Source organism: Octopus bimaculoides, chromosome 9, assembly GCF_046866305.1.
Source record: "Octopus bimaculoides isolate indiv1 chromosome 9, ASM4686630v1, whole genome shotgun sequence".
Taxonomy (NCBI): domain Eukaryota; kingdom Metazoa; phylum Mollusca; class Cephalopoda; order Octopoda; family Octopodidae; genus Octopus; species Octopus bimaculoides.
Window position 1 is genome coordinate 89,756,977 of NC_142936.1, and position 19,962 is coordinate 89,776,938.

The 19,962-nt window shown below is 37.2% G+C and overlaps 1 protein-coding gene across 1 annotated transcript in view; it reads right to left on the minus strand.

Moving 5' to 3' along the window:
• Positions 1-557: 557 nt before the first annotated feature.
• LOC106869833 (26S proteasome regulatory subunit 8) overlaps positions 558-19,962 on the minus strand; it is a 37,842-nt gene continuing 18,437 nt past the window's right edge. Inside the window, exons 10-13 of the mRNA XM_089357998.1 lie at positions 18,809-18,907; positions 15,832-15,942; positions 14,439-14,525; positions 558-1,054 (exon numbers count right to left, since the gene is read on the minus strand). Of these exons, the coding sequence (XP_089214124.1) occupies positions 1,001-1,054; positions 14,439-14,525; positions 15,832-15,942; positions 18,809-18,907 (351 nt within the window). The 3' untranslated portion in view covers positions 558-1,000. The remainder of the gene's footprint in view (positions 1,055-14,438; positions 14,526-15,831; positions 15,943-18,808; positions 18,908-19,962) is intronic.

Below are 19,962 nucleotides of genomic sequence, written 5' to 3' on the forward strand. Positions count from 1 at the left end.
GTAAGAAGCTTGCTTCCCAACCACATGGTTCTGGGTTCAGTCTCACGGCGTGGTACCTTCGGCAAGTGTCTTCTACTATACCTTCGGGCTGACCAAAGCCTTGTGAGTGGATTTGGTAGACAGAAACTGAAAGCCCATCTTATATATATGTATATATATATATTTATTTATGTATGTAGCTATGTGTGTGTCTGTGTCCCTCCATAACTGCTTGACAACCAATGTTGGTGTCTTTATATCCCCGTAACTGAGCAGTATGGCAAAAGAGACCGATGGAATAAGTACTAGGCTTAAAAAAATAAGTCCTGGGGTCAATTTGACTAAAATCCTTCATGGCTGCAGTCAAATGACTGAAACAAATAAAACACACACACACACACATATGATGGGCTTCTTTCAATTTCCATCAACCAAATCCATTTACTCAGAGTTAGATTGAACCTAAAATCATGTAGATGGGAAGCAAACTTAACCACACAGCTACGATTGTGCCTTTTTGTTATATATATATACATACATATATATATAAAACATACGTAAAGAACAAAAACACAAAGTAACTGTATATACATATGTGTATATATATTTTATATATATATATGTCTTTATTATTTAAACAGTTTTTGTTTTTTTTTGCTGGTGTCTTGTAGTGATATAATAAATTCTAAAAGAACCTGAAGATGAAGATAAGATGAAGGGAAGAAAACAGCAGAATCACCTTTCACATTCTCCAGTGAGTCTGGTGTCAACAGTTATATAATAAAACATACGTGAATGTGTTTATAGACATACATTTTATATAGATATATATATTACACATAGCTATACACTAAGATTTATAATATATATATATATCAAAACACATCCACAGACATCCACCACCATTCAGTACAAGAAAGTTTGGTTGTTGCTGCTGCTGCTTCTGTTGTGATGCACAATAATTATAATGATGGTACCTAAAAGTAACTGCAACTGTCAAAGATGCTTCATCATGAGTGATTTATTTCCACTGTTTCTTGATGGACATGTTCTTTTCAGAGTCCTTCTGCATCACCTGGAAATAGATATTATATACATATGTAGAGATTTTTAAAAAAAGGTGTTGAAACCACAACGGTATCCAATTGGCAGCTGATGAGGGAGGGTTTTGTTAATAATGGTTTTCTGTTTGATTTGTTTTACTTACCTAGGATAGTGTAGGTTCTTATCTTTTATTGTTCCCTGACAACATATGCATTAGGACTTAATGTGGAAATCTTACAAGAGGGTGATACTGTTTTTGTAAATAGCTGTAGTTTATCAAGATTAAAATATGGTTACATGGCAAGCAGTTGAGAGTAACCTCAAAGTTTTGGCCTGCTTAGCTTTCATGGGACTGCCTGACAAAGGTTAGCAGACCGAAACTTTAGTCACTCCTCAAGTAAAAAGATAATATCCAAGAAGTAGAGCAATTCTTTTATGTCAAATTGCTTTTACTGTAACTCTACACAAAAACAAACACTGATATATATATATATATATGTATATATATATATATATATATATATATATAATAAATAATATATATATATTTATGTATGTATATATATATATATATATATATATATAATAAATAATATATATATATTTATGTATGTATATATATATATAATAAATAATATATATATATTTATGTATGTATATATACATATAATAAATAATATATATATATTTATGTATGTATATATATATATATAATAAATAATATATATATATTTATGTATGTATATATATATATATATATATAATAAATAATATATATATATTTATGTATGTATATATATATATATATATAATAAATAATATATATATATTTATGTATGTATATATATATATAATAAATAATATATATATATTTATGTATGTATATATATATATAATAAATAATATATATATATTTATGTATGTATATATATATATATATATATAATAAATAATATATATATATTTATGTATGTATATATATATATATAATAAATAATATATATATATTTATGTATGTGTATATATATATAATAAATAATATATATATATTTATGTATGTGTATATATATATATATATATCATCATCATCATCATCATCATCGTTTAACGTCCGCTTTCCATGCTAGCATGGGTTGGACGATTTGACTGAGGACTGGTGAAACCGGATGGCAACACCAGGCTCCAATATATATATAATAAATAATATATATATATTTATGTATATATATATATATATATATATATATATATATATATATATATATATAATAAATAATATATATATATTTATGTATGTATATATATATATATATATAATAAATAATATATATATTTATGTATGTGTATATATATATATATATATATATATATATATAATAAATAATATATATATTTATGTATGTGTATATATATATATATATATATATATATATATAATAAATAATATATATATTTATGTATGTATATATATATATATATATATATAATAAATAATATATATATATATATATATATATATAATAAATAATATATATATTTATGTATGTATATATATATATATATATATAATAAATAATATATATATATATATATATATAATAAATAATATATATATTTATGTATGTATATATATATACCGTCCACTGCATCTCACATAAGAACGAGATACTGCAGCAGCCTCGGTTTCAGATGACCTCAGCTCTTCAATGCCCTGCCAAAACATTTGAGAGACATGCAAGACATGGATGCGGAGGTCTTCAAGACAAAACTTGACGCTTTCCTCTCCACGATACTAGACGAACCAATGGCTCGTAATGAGACGCAGTTTAGGGCAGCTGTGTCAAATTCTCTTATACACCAGATGTGCCATCAAAACTCTTGATTGGACCATGTCAGGTGGGGGAGAAGAGCCATGCAAGGAACGTGAAAATCACGGTGGTGCACCAGCATGACCGCAGCCACTTGGCTGAAACACATAAATAAATAAATAAATAAATATATATAATAAATAATATATATATATTTTATGTATGTATTATATATATATAATAAATAATATATATATTTATGTATGTATATATATATATATATATATAATAAATAATATATATATTTATGTATGTATATATATATATATATATATATATATAATAAATAATATATATATTTATGTATGTATATATATATATATATATATAATAAATAATATATATATTCATGTATGTATCATCATCATCATCATCATCATCGTTTAACGTCCGCTTTCCATGCTAGCATGGGTTGGACGATTTGACTGAGGACTGGTGAAACCGGATGGCAACACCAGGCTCCAGTCTGATTTGGCAGAGTTTCTACAGCTGGATGCCCTTCCTAACGCCAACCACTCAGAGAGTGTAGTGGGTGCTTTTACGTGTCACCCGCACGAAAACGGCCACGCTCGAAATGGTGTCTTTTATGTGCCACCCGCACAAGCCAGTCCAGGGGCACTGGCAACGATCTCGCTCGAAAATCCTACAGGAGCCAGTCAGGCGGTACTGGCAACGGCCACGCTCAAAATGGTGCATCTCATGTGCCACCCGCACAAGAACCAGTCCAGGGGCACTGGCAACGATCTTACTTGGCTTGCCGGGTCTTCTCACGCACAGCCCATTTCCAAAGGTCTCGGTCCGTAGTCATCGCCTCGGTGAGGCCCAATGTACGAAGGTCTTGCCTCACCACCTCAGCCCAGGTCTTCCTGGGCCTACCTCTTCCACGGGTTCCCTCAACTGTTAGGGTGTGGCACTTTTTCACGCAGCTATCCTCCTCCATTCTCACCACATGTCCATACCAGCGCAATCGTCTCTCTTGCACGCCACAACTGATGCTTCTAATGTTCAGCTTTTCTCTCAAGATACTTACACTCTGACGGGTATTCACATTGACATTACACATCCAACGGAGCATACTGGCTTCATTCCTTGCGAGCTTACGTATGTCCTCAGCAGTTACAGCCCATGTTTCACTGCCATGTAGCATGGTTGTTCGTACGCATGCGTCATACAGTCTGCCTTTTACTCTGAGTGAGAGTCCCTTTGTCGCCAGCAGGGGTAAGAGCTCTCTAAACTTTGCCCAGGCTATTCTTATTCTAGCAGCTACACTTTCAGCGCACCCACCCCCACTACTAACTTGGTCGCCCAGATAGCGGAAGCTATCGACTACCTCTAGTTTTTCACCCTGGAATGAGATAGAAGTTGTTTCCTGTTTGTTTGCAGTCTTTATTGCACCTGAACATCTGCCACAAACAAAAACTAACTTGCTAGTTAACCTGCCTTTGATGTTGCTGCACCTCTTATGTGTCCATAGCTTGCACCGGGTACATCTTATAGAGTTACTACCTACTCCTTTTCTACATACTGAGCAGGGCCATCTACCTGAAGGGGTTTGTGTTTTATCTACCTTCCTACTTATTAGGATTTTGGTTTTAGCTAGGTTGACTCTAAGGCCCTTCAATTCTAGACCTTGCTTCCACACCTGAAACTTCTCCTCTAGTTCTGATAGTGACTCCGCAATTAGGGCAAGGTCATCAGCATAGAGGAGCTCCCAGGGGCAACCTGTCTTGAACTCCTCTGTGATTGCCTGGAGGACTATGGTAAATAATAGGGGGCTGAGGACGGAACCTTGGTGGACCCCTACCTCTACCCGGAATTCATTGCTGTACTCATTTCCAACCCTCACCTTACTGGCCGCATCTCTGTACATGGCTCGCACAGCTCTCACTAGCCATTCTTCTATCCCAAGTTTCCTCATTGACCACCAGATAAGGGATCGGGGGACCCTGTCAAAGGCTTTCTCCATGTCAACGAAAGCCAGGTACAGAGGTTTATCCTTGGCTAGGTATTTCTCTTGCAACTGTCTCACTAGAAATAAGGCATCAGTAGTGCTTTTACCTGGCACGAACCCAAACTGCATCTCATCTAAATTGATTCGCTCCCTAATTAGTTGGGCTATGACCCTCTCTGTAACTTTCATAACCTGATCTAACAGCTTGATGCCTCTGTAATTATTTGTATCTAAAGCGTCCCCTTTACCTTTGTAGCAGTTGACTATGATGCTGCTACACCAGTCATAGGGTATGACTCCTTCGTGTATCACCTGGTTCGTAATACGGGTGACTAGGCTATAGCCAACACTGCCAGATATTTTGAGCATCTCTGCAGTGATTCCTGATGGGCCGGGGGCTTTCCCGGTCTTCATACTCTTAATTGCTTTATCTACCCTGGTACTATCAACTCGGATAGCTGGTCCCTCTATTGGGTCGACATAAGGCAGGCTCTCTTTCTCCCATTCATTCTCTTTATTAAGCAATCTATCGTAGTGGCATCTCCAGACCTCTTTCTTTGCATCCTCATTTAATGCAAGCGTACCATCATCCATGCGAACACATTTCTCTCCTACAACATCACTATTCTCTCTCCTACACTGTCTTGCAACCCGAAATACCTCGAGTCTTTGGTCCTCACGGCGCAGAACATTGGCAAATCTTTCCTTATCTGCTTCCCCTCTGGCTAAATAAACCTGTCGCCTAGCCTCCCTTCTGGCACATTGGTACAATTCCCTGCTACCACCGTTCTTCCAGTCCTTCCAAGCTTGTTTCTTTTGTCTAATAGCCCTGTCTACCTCCTTGTTCCACCACCACGTTACTCTGGGTTGGGAGGGGACCTTACACCACCCACAAATCTGGTCGGTGGCTTTCAACAGGTTGTCCCGCAGAAATCTCCAATTGTCTTCCACGTTGTATGATGCTATATCCCCTTCTATTTCGTTAAATGCTTCAAGTAACTTGTCTCTAAGTCTCTGTCCGTTTGCAGGGTCTTTAAGCTTCCACACCCTTCTTCTCCAAGCCTGTCTAATTCTGGGCACCCATTTTGCCTTGATCCCAAAGTCGCTAACTACTAATCTATGTTGTGGGGTAGGTTTTGGCATTTATAAGCCGCCCTCTTTCCCTATTTCTGGCGAGGATGTAGTCGATTTGGCTAGAGTGTCTGCCGGAGCGGTAGGTGACTAGGTGACTGGCAGGTTTCCTGAAGTTGGTATTGCAGACCATAAGATTGGTTGCATCACAGAACTCCAGCAGTCTGGTTCCCTCCTCGTTGCGGGAACCGAAGCCATAGCCTCCATGTATGCCATGGAAGCCCCCAGCACGACGTCCGACATGACCGTTGAAGTCTCCAGCCACAAAGAGAAGGTCCCTGTCACTCGTCGACGAGGTAGTTTGCAAGAGGGTGTCATAGAATTGGTCTTTCAGACCATCTGGTAGCCCAGGTTGAGGTGCATAGGCTGAGATGACAGTAGCTAATCTATGATGAAGCACTAGTCTGATCTTAAGTACTCTGTCACTTACTCTAACGACCTCGATTACCTTATCCACCCATTTCTCCGCTAGAAGTATTCCTACGCCCCCGACCCCGTCAGTGTTCCCTGCCCAGAAAATCTTGTACCTGTGTTCTTTGCCTGTGAGGAACCTTGCAGAACCTCCTCTCCATCTTAGTTCCTGGATGCAGCACATATCTACGCATCTCCGTTCAAGCATCTCAACAATTTCACCAGATCTACCTTTCAGCGTGCCGACGTTGAGAGTGCCAATCCTAACAGTATGGGTGTTGGGGGTGTGGGCCTGTAGCCTGGGAAGAGGAAAAGCAGTGTCGTGTACCTGAAAAGAAAACTTGCAATTGGAAGAATTCATAAGCAAAACATTACCTACAACCTGCAAACATTTCTCAACCTTAATGCGCTACCCAAAGGTAGGGGAGAGGATGGCCAAGGCCACTAGATGGGTTCCGGGAGACAGCCGAGGTTGACAGGATGACAAAGGGATGAACTTCCGGTGGAGGGGTGGGATGACAGAGGAATGAACTTCCGGTGGAGGGGGTGGGATGACAGAGGAATGAACTTCCGGTGGAGGGGGCGGGATGACAGAGAAATGAACTTCCGGTGGAGGGGGTGGGATGACAGAGGAATGAACTTCCGGTGGAGGGGGTGGGATGACAGAGGAATGAACTTCCGGTGGAGGGGGTGGGATGACAGAGGAATGAACTTCCGGTGGAGGGGTGGGATGACAGAGGAATGAACTTCCGGTGGAGGGGTGGGATGACAGAGGAATGAACTTCCGGTGGAGGGGGTGGGATGGCAGAGGAATGAACTTCCGGTGGAGGGGGTGGGATGGCAGAGGAATGAACTTCCGGTGGAGGGGGTGGGATGACAGAGGAATGAACTTCCGGTGGAGGGGGTGGGATGACAGAGGAATGAACTTCCGGTGGAGGGGGTGGGATGGCAGAGGAATGAACTTCCGGTGGAGGGGGTGGGAGGGCGGGTTACCGCCAGCGAGTAGAGAGGGCTCTTAATTGTAGATTTTAAATATTTGAGAGACAACAATGCATAAATCGTAATTTTTTTAAAAGAGCAATGAATTCTGGGTGATTAGAATATAACGTAGCATGAATTTAGGAAGCTTAGAAAATGAATAAGCATGAATTTAAGACAACAACTGAATTCAATTGAATTTCATGGAGAGAAACAAGATAAATAATAAGGGACAAAAAACTAAAGCGCAAGGTATTGAGATGTTTGAGGCCGTAAATAAATAAAAATCTCTATCTTATCTGCATCTTGGGTATTTCGTCGTAGTACGTCAGCGAGATAATTTAGAATGGGTTTCTCATTTATATATAGCCAGAACCTGAAGACCTTAAAGGAAAAAAACTACGAAGGGGAGAGAGAGAGGATGGAGGGGTAGACAGAGGCATGGCGGGAGAAAAGATCATCATCATCATCATCATATATATAAAGAGAGAGAGAGAGAGAGGGGGGGGGGGGACCAGTCAAGCAGCACATCACGCTGTAATTCTTGGGCTGAGAAATCAACACTTAAAAGCCATAATTTTAAGGAGCGATAAGAATTTTTGAATAAAGGAAAATGGGTAGTGGTGGTGGGTAGGTACCGCCAGCGAGTAGAGAGGGCTCTTAATTGTAGATTTATATATATATATATAATAATATATATATTTATGTATGTATATATATATAATAATATATATATTTATGTATGTATATATATATATATATATAATAAATAATATATATATTTATGTATGTATATATATATATATAATAAATAATATATATATTTATGTATGTATATATATATATATATATATAATAAATAATATATATATTTATGTATGTATATATATATATATATATAATAAATAATATATATATTTATGTATGTATATATATATATATATATATAATAAATAATATATATATTTATGTATGTGTATATATATATATATATAATAAATAATATATATATTTATGTATGTATATATATATATATATATAATAAATAATATATATATTTATGTATGTATATATATATATATAATAAATAATATATATATTTATGTATGTATATATATATATATATATATAATAAATAATATATATATTTATGTATGTATATATATATATAATAAATAATATATATATTTATGTATGTATATATATATATATAATAAATAATATATATATTTATGTATGTATATATATATATATATATATAATAAATAATATGTATATATATATATAATAAATAATATATATATTTATGTATGTATATATATATATATATATATATATATAATAAATAATATATATATTTATGTATGTATATATATATATATATATAATAAATAATATATATATTTATGTATGTATATATATATATATATATAATAAATAATATATATATTTATGTATGTATATATATATATAATAAATAATATATATATTTATGTATGTATATATATATATATATATATATAATAAATAATATATATATTTATGTATGTATATATATATATATATATATATATATATATAATAAATAATATATATATGTATGTATATATATATATATATATATATATATAATAAATAATATATATATTTATGTATGTATGTATATATATATATATATATATAATAAATAATATATATATTTATGTATGTATGTATATATATATATATATATAATAAATAATATATATATTTATGTATCATCATCATCATCATCATCGTTTAACGTCCGCTTTCCATGCTAGCATGGGTTGGACGATTTGACTGAGGACTGGTGAAACCGGATGGCAACACCAGGCTCCAGTCTGATTTGGCAGAGTTTCTACAGCTGGATGCCCTTCCTAACGCCAACCACTCAGAGAGTGTAGTGGGTGCTTTTACGTGTCACCTGCACGAAAACGGCCACGCTCGAAATGGTGTCTTTTATGTGCCACCCGCACAAGCCAGTCCAGGGGCACTGGCAACGATCTCGCTCGAAAATCCTACAGGAGCCAGTCAGGCGGTACTGGCAACGGCCGTATGTATATATATATATATATATATATATAATAAATAATATATATATTTATGTATGTATGTATATATATATATATATATATATATATATATATAATAAATAATATATATATTTATGTATGTATATATATATATATATATATATATATATATATATATAATAAATAATATATATATTTATGTATGTATATATATATATATATATATATATATAATAAATAATATATATATTTATGTATGTATATATATATATATATATATATATATATATAATAAATAATATATATATTTATGTATGTATATATATATATATATATATATATATATATATATAATAAATAATATATATATTTATGTATGCATATATATATATATATATATATATATATATAATAAATAATATATATATTTATGTATGTATATATATATATATATATAATAAATAATATATATATTTATGTATGTATATATATTTATGTATGTATATATATATATATATATATATATAATAAATAATATATATATTTATGTATGTATATATATATATATATATATATATATATATAATAAATAATATATATATTTATGTATGTATATATATATATATATATATATATATATATATATATATGGCCACCGCTAACACCAGGAACCCCTGTACAGATATCACACCCATATTCCTACTGAATATCCGGGGCCTATTACGAACAGGCGGTAAAGACAAGTTCCTATACTTGAAAGACCTAGTAACATGCAATCAAGCAATATGCAATCAAGCAATATGCAATCAAGCAATATGCATGGTGCTTACCGAAACGCATCTAACACCTAATATAGCAGATGCGGAGATAAATATACCAGAGTATGCCGTACTCCGAACAGACAGAAGGGATAGAAGTCATGGGGGAGTTGCAATGTACATCCGAGAAGATGTCACACCCCTACTACTACTATCACACTCAAACTCTGTATGTGATACTTTAATAGTACACATAAAACAAATTGATGTAGTTGTATGCTCAACATACCGTCCACCAAATACCGCAAAGCAGGAAGGTAAATTTGAGGACAGCCTCAGACGCATAGAAGAGGTCCTGACAAATCTGGACCAACACATCAATATACTTTTCCTAGGCGACTTTAACCTCCCAAATGTTAAATGGCCTGAAGGTCACATCCTCTCTGGGATGTCACTGCATGAACAAAGCCAGGCAAAATCATTGCTCGAACTATCCAACATGCTGTTCATGGAACAAGTGATACTCCAACCAACCAGGGGAAGCAATATTTTAGATCTCTGCTTCACAAACAATGTGAGCCTAATCCATAATGTGAAAATAACGCCCACGTCTCTCTCAGATCATAACATTATAGAATTAACTATGTATGGTCCTAGACAACCCACTGACACCCACCCCACCAGGAGGACTCAAGCAATATCCAACCTGAATTTCCACAGGGCGGACTGGAAGTCAATTCGCAGAGAGATTCGAAATCAAAACTGGCATGACAGCCTTTCTATACAAGACAATGACCTCAAACTAAGTCATTTTATGTCAACCATACAAGACATATGCACCAAATACGTGCCATATAGAAAGACCAGCAAACATGCCAATAGAATTCCTAGAGACAGGAAAATCCTTATGAGACACAGAACAAAGGTCTCAAACCAGTTAAATAGAGAACTGGAGGATAGGAAAAGGGCTAAATTAAAACTAACACTATTAGAAATAGAAAACAAAATTAGACTCTCCCATGAAAAGGAGAGAGCAGAGAAGGAGAAGAGAGCAGTAGAAAGCATAAAAACAAACCCCAAGGCTTTCTATAGATTTGCAAAGGAGACTGCTACGGTACAGTATAAGATAGGACCCCTATTCCTGCCTAATGGCTCACTGACTGCAGATCCCACATGGATAAGTGAAGTGCTCAGTCCACAATTCAAGAGTGTCTTCACTTCTCCTCTGAGTCACATGCAGATAAAGAACCCAGCTGATTTCTTTGACAATAGCACTCAGCAGAAAAAGACTGCATCCATTACCTACATCGACATTGAAGAGGAAGATGTGATAGCTGCCATAAATGAAATGAGCTCAAATTCGGCAACTGGCCCCGATGGTTTCCCAGCTGTCCTCTTAAAGTCGTGTAAACAAGAACTAGCAGGACCACTCCGGATACTCTTCCAGAGTTTCCTTGCAAATGGCTGGAAACTACAGGCCCATCTCTCTGACTTCACATATTAGCAAAGTCATGGAACGAATTGTCAGAAGGAGATTGATTGCGTTCCTAGAAGAAAATGACTTGCTGAATGAGACCCAGCATGGTTTCCGTCCAGGTAGAAGCTGCCTCACGCAGCTCTTGCAGCATTATGACTGGGTCCTGAAGCAGCTACTTGACCATTCAAATGTTGATGTGATATATCTCGACTTTGCAAAAGCCTTTGACAAAGTTGATCATGGCTTGATGTGTCACAAGCTGCGAAACCTTGGCATAGCTGGTAAATTAGGAGAGTGGCTGCATGACTTCCTGAATGGTAGAAGTCAGACAGTTGCAGCCAATGGAGAACTATCTAGGGAAACACAAATATTGAGCGGTGTTCCACAAGGAACTGTTCTGGGGCCACTACTGTTCATAGTGGCCCTTCTGGACATGCCCACGGTCACTCGGAGAGCCACTGTCACTAGCTATGCTGATGACACAAAGATATCTCAGGCAATAAAGAATCCTGATGATATTGTAAGCCTGCAGAATGACCTAAATGCAATATATGAGTGGGCAGAGCAAAATAATATGCAGTTCAATGCAAAAAAATTTCAAGTACTGCGCTACAAGACCACAAGCACCTCCCAACTGGCATACACAGGGCCTGGAGGTACTGCAATCCCAGAACCACAAACAGTAAGAGATCTGGGCATCAACATGTGTAGTGATGCATCATTTCACATGCACATTGTCAAGTTGACAGCAAAGTGCAGACAACTGGCAGGGTGGATACTGAGGACATTCCGTACAAGGGATCAAAAAGTCATGTTGATTCTATGGAAGACATTTGTTCTGAGCCGCCTAGACTATTGCTCTCAGTTGTGGTCACCACACAGTGTTAAGCGGACAGCAGAACTCGAGGCAATTCAGCGGCACTATACAAAAAAGATCGCCACAGTCCAACAGATGAACTACAGGGAGAGACTGAAGGCACTAGGTCTCTACTCCCAGGAGCGCAGGCGGGAGAGATATGTAATAATATACATATGGAAAATACTGGAAGGACTGGTGCCAAACTTTGGTATCAAGTACTACAGGAATGCCCGCACGGGTCGCCACTGCATGGTGCCAAAGGTACCGTCCACTACATCTCACATAAGAACGAGATACTGCAGCAGCCTCGGTTTCAGAGGACCTCAGCTCTTCAATGCCCTGCCAAAACATTTGAGAGACATGCAAGACATGGATGCGGAGGTCTTCAAGACAAAACTTGACGCTTTCCTCTCCAAGATACCAGACGAACCAATGGCTCGTAATGAGACGCAGTTTAGGGCAGCTGTGTCAAATTCTCTTATACACCAGATGTGCCATCAAAACTCTTGATTGGACCATGTCAGGTGGGGGAGAAGAGCCATGCAAGGAACGTGAAAATCACGGTGGTGCACCAGCATGACCGCAGCCACTTGGCTGAAACACATAAATAAATAAATAAATATATATATATATATATATATATAAATATATATATATATATAATAATGTATGTATGTATATATAATAAATATATATATGTATGCATATACAATATGTATATATAATAAATAATATATGTATGTATGCAGCTATAATATGTATATATAATAAATAATGTATGCATGTATATATAAATAATATATGTATGTATAATAATATGTATGTATATATAATATTTTTTTTTTTCGGACAGCAACAACATGAAATACGTAGACAAAAAGTTAAATACATAAACGAGAGAAAGAAATGAAAATCGGGACAAGTAAACACAGAGAAAGGACCCTTCATCAGTTGTTGGCTGTCTATCTACTCGTCATTTCAAGCATTCAATGACAATATGAGTCTTCAAAAACAGTTGCTACCATAAATTCTAAAATAAAATTTAGGATTTATGGAGGGTCAAAGTTGGGAACAATACTTTGTTCACTCAAAATAAATTCTTGCACAGGAACTTCTTGGACTCTCAGATCATTTACATGGACTGAGTTCAAGAAGTGGCCTTACTCAGTCACAAATTCTCTTCCACCATATACACCAGTGGTTCCCAAAGTGAGTGGTGTTACCCCCAAGGGAGTGGTGAAAAGTTCCAAGGAGTGTTGGAAAAAAAAGTGGGGTGATAATGGGGTAACGATTCATGTAAAAACAATAAAATAATGGGTTCGTTAGGTTAAGTTTCATTTGTGAAATACATTTGCTTTGAATTTGCTTCAGAAAGAGGTCCATGTTTGTGATGGTGAGTTGGGGTAGGGGTGCTCGGAATGTGGTGGCCCGGGTGTCAAGGGAGCAGCAGCCCAAAAGAGTTTGAGAACCACTGATATATATACACACACACACACACACACAGTGGTGAATGGTGTGGTTAGAGGTGACTGCCATGTGGTTACCATTTGATAATGTTCTCGGTGTGAAGCATGGCATGGAGTATAGTGATAAGGAAGATGGTCAAGAGAGTATAGTGGAGAATGGTGCAAGAATGGTGTCCTTCCACTTTACTGGCACTGGAGTGGTGGGAAGAGGGGGGTGTCCATCTAACTGTCACAGAATTGCTCCAACGAAAATACTTGCACATGTGTGGTGATGAAGCAAAGAGGTTGAGAATAGATGGGCAAATGAAGAGGATCTGGTGGCCAAAAATAAACTGAAGTAAATAGTTAAGAGAAAAATGTTGGTGGCAAAAGTACGAGATAAAAACAAAAACACAAAAGAACTAAGCTGATGGAATGGGTGGTGGCCATCACACAGGAAGGAAGATAGTAAGAGAGGCTTACCTTAGCAACTGCAAGTTCAAAATCCTCTTGGGTAACATGGACACGTCTCTCTCGTAGGGCATACATCCCTGCCTCTGTACATACACCCTGGAAACAGTAGAAATATGGCTTCAACATCAACTGGAATCTCTGTGCACTGCATTGGCATCTACACTGGCTAACTACACACATGCAGGTGTGTGTGTGTGTGTGTGTGTGTGTGTGTGTGTGTGTGTGTGTGTGTGTGTGTGTGTGTGTGTGTGTGTGTGTGTGTGTGTGTGTGTGTGTGTGTGTGTGTGTGTGTGTGTGTGTGTGTGTGTGTGTGTGTGTGTGTGTGTGTGTGTGTGTGTGTGTGTGTGTGTGTGTGTGTGTGTGTGTGTGTGTGTGTGTGTGTGTGTGTGTGTGTGTGTGTGTGTGTGTGTGTGTGTGTGTGTGTGTGTGTGTGTGTGTGTGTGTGTGTGTGTGTGTGTGTGTGTGTGTGTGTGTGTGTGTGTGTGTGTGTGTGTGTGTGTGTGTGTGTGTGTGTGTGTGTGTGTGTGTGTGTGTGTGTGTGTGTGTGTGTGTGTGTGTGTGTGTGTGTGTGTGTGTGTGTGTGTGTGTGTGTGTGTGTGTGTGTGTGTGTGTGTGTGTGTGTGTGTGTGTGTGTGTGTGTGTGTGTGTGTGTGTGTGTGTGTGTGTGTGTGTGTGTGTGTGTGTGTGTGTGTGTGTGTGTGTGTGTCCGCGCAGGTGGCACGTAAAAAGCACCTTTTTGAGCGTGGCCGTTGCCAGTACCGTGTGACTGGCCCTCGTGCCGGTGGCATGTAAAAGCACCCACTACACTCTCGGAGTGGTTGGCGTTAGGAAGGGCATCCAGCTGTAGAAACTCTGCCATATCAGATTGGGGCCTGGTGCAGCCTTCTGGCTTGCCAGTCCTCAGTCAAATCGTCCAACCCATGCTAGCATGGAAAGCGGATGTTAAATGATGATGATATATACACACACACAAACACACACGGCCTTGTGTGTGTGTACATACATGCACACACATGGTTACATGAATACACAGTACTTCCATATAATTTCCCACATATACACACACATAGTTTTCGGTGAGTTTTAATAACATGTTAAAAACCAATGGTAGGCAAATTAGTTGCTCCAGTTCTGTGAAGCTACCAGATTTGATGTGTATATAAACAGAATGACTACTTGCTTCTCTGGGACTGGTTAAGTGATGTAAACACCGCTGATGAGCTCCCAATAAAGGGTAAAAACTGATTAAGGCTATTCCTCATTTTCACACAATCTGCAGAGATACAGTTACAATTGACATGTTTCTAAGTCTACCGTGTAGATTTACGTTATATTGAGTGACACACACACGCACAAGCCTAAATTGCAAACTGACCCAAAACTTCCTGTCCATATAACTTACCTTGACTTCGGCACCAGAAGCACCAGGCATCATCTCAGCAATCTTCCGCAGGTCAATTCCACGTGTCAAATTCATCTTCCGTGAGTGAATCTTCAAAATGTCTAAACGAGCCTGAAAAAGAAATTACAAATAGCAGAGTGAGCGCCAAGGATTTTCTAAGCATTTCGGCAGATCGTGTCCATCCGATATGGTAGAAACATGGTTTCTTGATGGTAGAGCAATCTTGCAACAACGTACAGGCACACGTCACCCTACGTCATTAATTGGTTCCAGGAGACACGACTTAAGTCGAACTAACTTGTCTCTAAGCTAGGCTAGGCCAAATTTACTTGTCTCTAGGCTAAACCGATAACCATTCCCAGTTCTGTACTTAAATCTCATGAACCATCCTTGATTTGCCTTGAACTCTACATCTTTCTCATCTGGTTATTTCTTCTTCAGGTCCTCAAACAAAGACAACGATTTCTCGACTAATAGAAGCATTCTGACAATTCAACCTAACAATCCAAAGAGAAAGAAGGCTTTCCATTTCTTCAAAGATTTTACCTCTTTTTTTCATCTTTGGGGCTTCAGATTTGACATGTACTAAAATTTTGTCCTTATTATGTACAATCGTCGATACAGTTGTCCGACTCATCCCGAAAGATCTTGCAATTGCTACCACTTTTTCACCTTTTTCATGGCGTTTTGTCATAGCCAGTTTATCTTCCAGCGTTATAGCATGACGCTTAGCACTTTCACTATGAATTTTCTTAGGAGCCATGGGGGCAAAAAATAAAGTCAGAAATGAATGAGAAATTAGCCGACAAACAGACGTAAACAAATCTGAATTCAAAGCAATCGCAGGAATCACGAGTAACACTGAACGGTAGATATTGGAACTGCAGTGCAACTTGAGCACCGAAAGACCGATAAAGAAGACAATACAACAGATTTCATGATTTCGTTCACTAAGCTACACTACTTTATGGTGTCTATCTTAACATTTATTGTACGTATTTTAATATGATTTTATATGCTTTTATTCTTATTTATTGCACAATAACATGATTTTATGTGCTTTTAATGGTTTCCTAGTGATTTTTACGATTCCAAAGACAGACGTAAAGTTGAGTAAAATGACTGGACTTGATTTTTATTTTTCCATATATTATTTTTGAAAACCAACGTATCATCGAGAACGACTTAAACCAAGGTATGCCTGTATATCTCTTTAGCATTCAGATTACTCTGTCAAATGCAGTACCTGTTTATTCACATTGGTTTGAATTAATCAGGGATTATCTCACAGCTTTGAGTTTTCAATGACACGATTGTTGATTTTTTTAGAATGATATTGTAGGGTAGGTGTGAGAGGCTGGATCTGGCCAGTTTCAACATAAAACTGGTAGAATTTTTACACCGGATGTGGCTGGTTTAAATACCAAAGGGGTACACATGTTGGAGGGGACCGGAGAGAGAGAGAGAGACAACAAAGGGCTCAGAGGGAAGGAAATGACATCATTAGCGCCAACGATGTTGGGCTCCACAGACAAAATGATGCAAGGGGATTAACAAAGGGACACTGTGTGTGTGTGTGTGCGCGTGCATGCGCTGCAGACCAATGAAACTCTTAACAATTGGGAAAATTAACAAGAGAATGTAAAGGTAACAAAGGTTAAGATGATGATGAGAGCACAGGTAATTACCATGGTGATAATGATGATAGTGGAGGTGGAGGGGTGGAGTAATGCAAGTCCAAGATCTTAACTGTATGCATATATGTGTAAATTATAACACATTTACACATGGGTATATATATATATATATATATATATATATATATATATCTATATGTGTGTGTGTGTGTGTGTGTGTGTGTGTGTGTGTGTGTTAATAGATCCACACATAACCATACAATCATCCTATTATCACTAATGAGATAACAAGTTCAACATAACAAAACAAATAAAAATATTTAAACGTTGTGATGGTTGTTGTTGATAATGGCTACCTTTATTATTATTATTATTGTTGTTGTTACAGCTGTCGTTACAATCGCTGTCTTTGTTGTAAAGGTAATCAATAATGTAATTAATAAAATATAATATCCAGAAAATTGAAAATCAATCTTGCCAATACGACACTTATTTTATCTTCCGTGTGTGTGCGCGCGCGCGTGCGCGTGCGCGTGTGCGTGTGTGAAGGAAATGCTTTTTACTAGAGAAACCAGAGCTGTATATGTAACAGCAACAATATGAAGTGCCTCCTCCATTCTATGGAGTGTTGTCACTTCATCACTATCGCCACCTGTCCCCCACCACACACACACCATAAAGTGCTGTCACCTTTCCATCACCATCACTCCTCCAGCCACAGCACACTGTCACCTCTCACCACTACTGCCACTCCTCCTCCAACCATGAAGTAGAAAAAGGGGTTTCAAGATGGCAACTTCATACATGATATTTGATATTTCAAGAGAGGAGAGTCACCAGTGGAGGAGATCTGTTCTTCGTCCAGGAGAATTCTGGTCACCCTCCCTCACAACAATAATCTCACCCAAAATGCTTTTTTCTTGCTCATCATCCTTTTGATATTATCATTATAATAGTCACAGATGCGGCAGTGTGGTTAAGAAGCTTGCTTCCCAACCATGTGGTTTTGGGTTCAATACCCCCAAGTGAAACCCTGGGCAAATGTCTTCTACTATAGCTAGACTAATCCCAGGTTCAGTCCCACAGCACACCTTGGGCAAATATCTTTTCCAATAGGCCCTGGGTCAATCTAATCCGTGATGAGTAGATTTGGTGAAAGAAGCTGAAAGATACCCATACACAGTCATCCAATCTTCCACATGCTGCCATGGGTTGGCTGTTTGGACAGGATCCGATGGATCGGAGAACCAGGTCTTGCTCCACTGCCTCAGTTTTAGCAACAATAATAACAAGAAGGAGGAGAAATGACCATGAAGTAAACAAATGTTGTACAGACTGACCTCTTCATTGGGTGGAGGGAATTCAATCTTTCTGTCGATACGTCCAGGACGTAGCAAAGCAGGGTCCAAGATGTCGATTCTGTTGGTAGCCATGATGACCTGAAACAGAAAAATACAAACTCAACATTGAACATATTTATACAACACATTATACAACACATACACACTCGATACGTAATTTGTATCTATATATTTACAGATCAGACATACATATATAGATAGATAGATAGATAGATAGACAGACAGATGGCCATCTGCTCTGCTTCTGTGCCCATATACTTGGGAGGGTTGTGGATGTGTGTGTATATATATATATATATATATATAATACAAAGAATATATATGCATGTATACACACATATATGTACATACTTACATCTACATGTGTATATAGATGCATATCAGGGTACAGGACGTTAGAACAATGAACTACAGACAACGGAACGAACACATAGGAAAACAGATAGCCACTTGGAATTATTCCTTCATCAGCTATATATATATACTAGCAGAAATACCCGGCTTTGCCCGGGTTAAAGAGAATAATGAAATCTAAAAACGCCGTCTAGACTACGCAACCCTCAACTGTTAGTAGCTACGATACCATATTTCTACATTAATAACTCTCCAATCCATGCCAGCATGGAACATAGACATTAAGTGGAATGCCAGTCTCTCATCTAGGAGGGCCTTGAAATCAATGTTACCAACTGGGGACTATGTGTGTCGTAGTGACAATAAAAAGACCCAAAGGAGGTCTGCAACGAAATAATTTTACTCAACACTTTGCAAGTGAATCAGTGGAGGCAAAGATGCGTCTCATTTACTTGACAATTTATGCACCACATTGCAGAAATCACAATGAAAGTATATCTGAAAGGGTAGTCTTACACTGTTGTACCGTTGAATTACAAATAATGCTCACCTGTTATGTTCGGGTTAAAATTTCATCAACATCAAAAATATATGAATTTTCATGGGAGTTATGGCCGTTATACATAGAATATAATTTCCAAATTTCATAAAGATCCGTTCAGTACTTTTGACGTAGTTTTGGATAAGAAAACAAATGACTAATGTGTGTGTTTGTGTGCATGTGTTTGTGTGTGATGGGTGTATATATGTATAGATATCTGTATGCATGTATATATATG